This window comes from Apaloderma vittatum, unplaced genomic scaffold (assembly GCF_000703405.1).
Source record: "Apaloderma vittatum isolate BGI_N311 unplaced genomic scaffold, ASM70340v1 Scaffold38101, whole genome shotgun sequence".
Taxonomy (NCBI): Eukaryota; Metazoa; Chordata; class Aves; order Trogoniformes; family Trogonidae; genus Apaloderma; species Apaloderma vittatum.
This window is the reverse complement of record NW_009698030.1, coordinates 1-2,127: the sequence shown is the minus strand read 5'-3', so window position 1 is coordinate 2,127 and position 2,127 is coordinate 1. Positions and strand designations below refer to the sequence as shown.

The window sequence follows — 2,127 nt, the reverse complement described above, 5'->3', positions numbered from 1 at the left end:
TCCCCCGGCCCCCAGCCCCGCTGAAAAACCACTGTTTAACATTACCGAAACATTTATAGTTTAGGAACGCTGGTTATCAGGCGTGCCTGCCCTCAGATAAACACCGTCCAGAAAAAATACACCATATATGCCTAAGCTACATAAGACAACAGTATTTCAACTACAAGACAGATAAATTATTATTTTCTTATGAAATACACGTAGGGAGGGAAAATAAAGAGTATTTTCTTCATGTTTTATTACAGTGACTATTTTATTAACAGTATTAATACTACTACACCTATCTACACGTCTTGGGTTTTCATTTTTTTCAGTAGAAATATAAAAAAAATGAGGGTGCACAAGTACATTTTCACAGTGCGCTGATTTTTTTTTTATTTACAAGATAGCTTCTTATAGTGAATAAAAACAAAATAATGTGTTGGTTGAAATAACTGATTGGATTAAAAGGTGCTGTAAAAAGAATCCTTAAATGGTCTACTGCGGCCTCATAACAGACAACAAACAAGGAGAAACGACTAATTACCTATAGATCAAAATATAGATTATATAAATCAAAATACTTCTGGGGGAAAATGTATTTCAGTTCAAAGTTCTTGAATTTTTTTCCCAGTATTTTATTTTTTTCCCTAAAGTTAAGAAATGCCAATGTTAATGGATTTTTTAACCACCCAGAGTCAAATACTTAAAAAAATCTGGGGACTTAAAATATTGACTCTTGAAGATTATTTGAGGTTTAAAATAGGAAGAGTCCTTTAAAAAGTATCTATTGTACTGTCTGCAGGAGAAAAAAAAACAACAAAAAACCAGTTCAGATGACAAAGTATCATCTGTTGAAATAAAAAATAAAACCGAAAGACATCTCCAAGCAAATATTTTCCTTTCTATACCCCACTAGTTTGTGATGTTTTAAATTTACTGTCAAGATAGATCCTCCACAGAGCTTCCTTCATTACCGATGTCTCTGAAATCCTTATTCAGTACCTTCGAGGTTTATTATTACTTTTTGACATAAATGCATTGCTAAAAAAACCATACAGTAATTGTATTTTTTTTCACTATGGTTTACCTGAGCAGTCATTCAACATACAGTTCGCAATGGAAGAAAACCAGATTTTGTGTCCACATCGACCTCCTCACACCAACCAGCTCTTGCACTGTGTCCATGAAGAGTCTTCTCAAATAGTAAAGTCGTAGAAGTACTTACAAGTTTCTCAGAAAATCGTGTCTTAATTGAAAATGTATCTCTCGGGGCTGGGCGTGTAAGCTTTACAGTCTGTCAATGATACTGGCTGGTTTGTTGGGATTTCAGGATAACTGTCAGTTTTAACCATTTTACTACAGCAATATTAAAAAAAAAAAAAGAAGAAGCTATAATTCCAAAGATACAGATCTCTTGTTCTGAAAGAAGAGGTTCATTGTCTTTTCTCTTTTTAATTATTATTAATAATTATTTTAATCTGAACATGAAAAAAAAGTTCTGAAACCTTTGAGTTGCTGCTCCTCCATTTTTAATCCATTAACTGGTAGTCTTCAATTTGTTGATCACTTTTTTCTCTTTGACCCTTCTGTTTTGGAACCAGATTGTGACCTGTCTCTCTGACAGATTTGTAGTCGCCGATATCCTTCTCCGTTTGTCTTTGGTTATGAATTTATTTGTAGCATATTCCCTTTCGAGTTCTTTTAACTGGACCTTTGTGTAAGGCACTCGTTTCTTTCTCCCACGTCTGTACGAGTTCGCATCCGGGGGATGTGAAACGACGTCTGGAATAGAAAAATCAAGCAGGCAAGCGTTAGAAAAATCGCTCGAACCGCTTAGGACATCTTCAAGTGGTGCAGGGGTTAGAGTTAGAGCGCACTGCTCCGCCTGCCCCGCTCCAGCTTGACTACTAAAGCCCCGCTTAGCATTTGGGATTCCTTTTCCCGGGCCGCCGCAAAGAGCTTTTAGGCACGGAAAGGCTCGCTTCTGTCAGGCAGACAAATAATAACAACAAATCCCATGGAGCCCGGCGACGGACTCTGGGAAGAATCTCGCTGGGCTGCAGCGATTTACCCAGCCCGCGTGCTCCGGAATTTATGGAAAATAACGCCGCGGCCCTTTTCAGCTGTTTCCTCTCCCGGTGCCGA

General features: G+C 37.7%; 1 protein-coding gene across 1 annotated transcript; it reads right to left on the bottom strand.

Annotated features, from left to right (window-relative positions):
* Positions 1-1,519: 1,519 nt before the first annotated feature.
* On the bottom strand, positions 1,520-1,966 carry LOC104269943 (homeobox protein Hox-A13-like; the record flags this gene model as incomplete). Its single annotated transcript, XM_009877854.1, has 1 exon — positions 1,520-1,966. A coding segment is annotated over one exon (447 nt), but the record flags the coding sequence as incomplete, so codon positions are not given.
* Between the last annotated feature and the right edge of the window lie 161 nt (positions 1,967-2,127).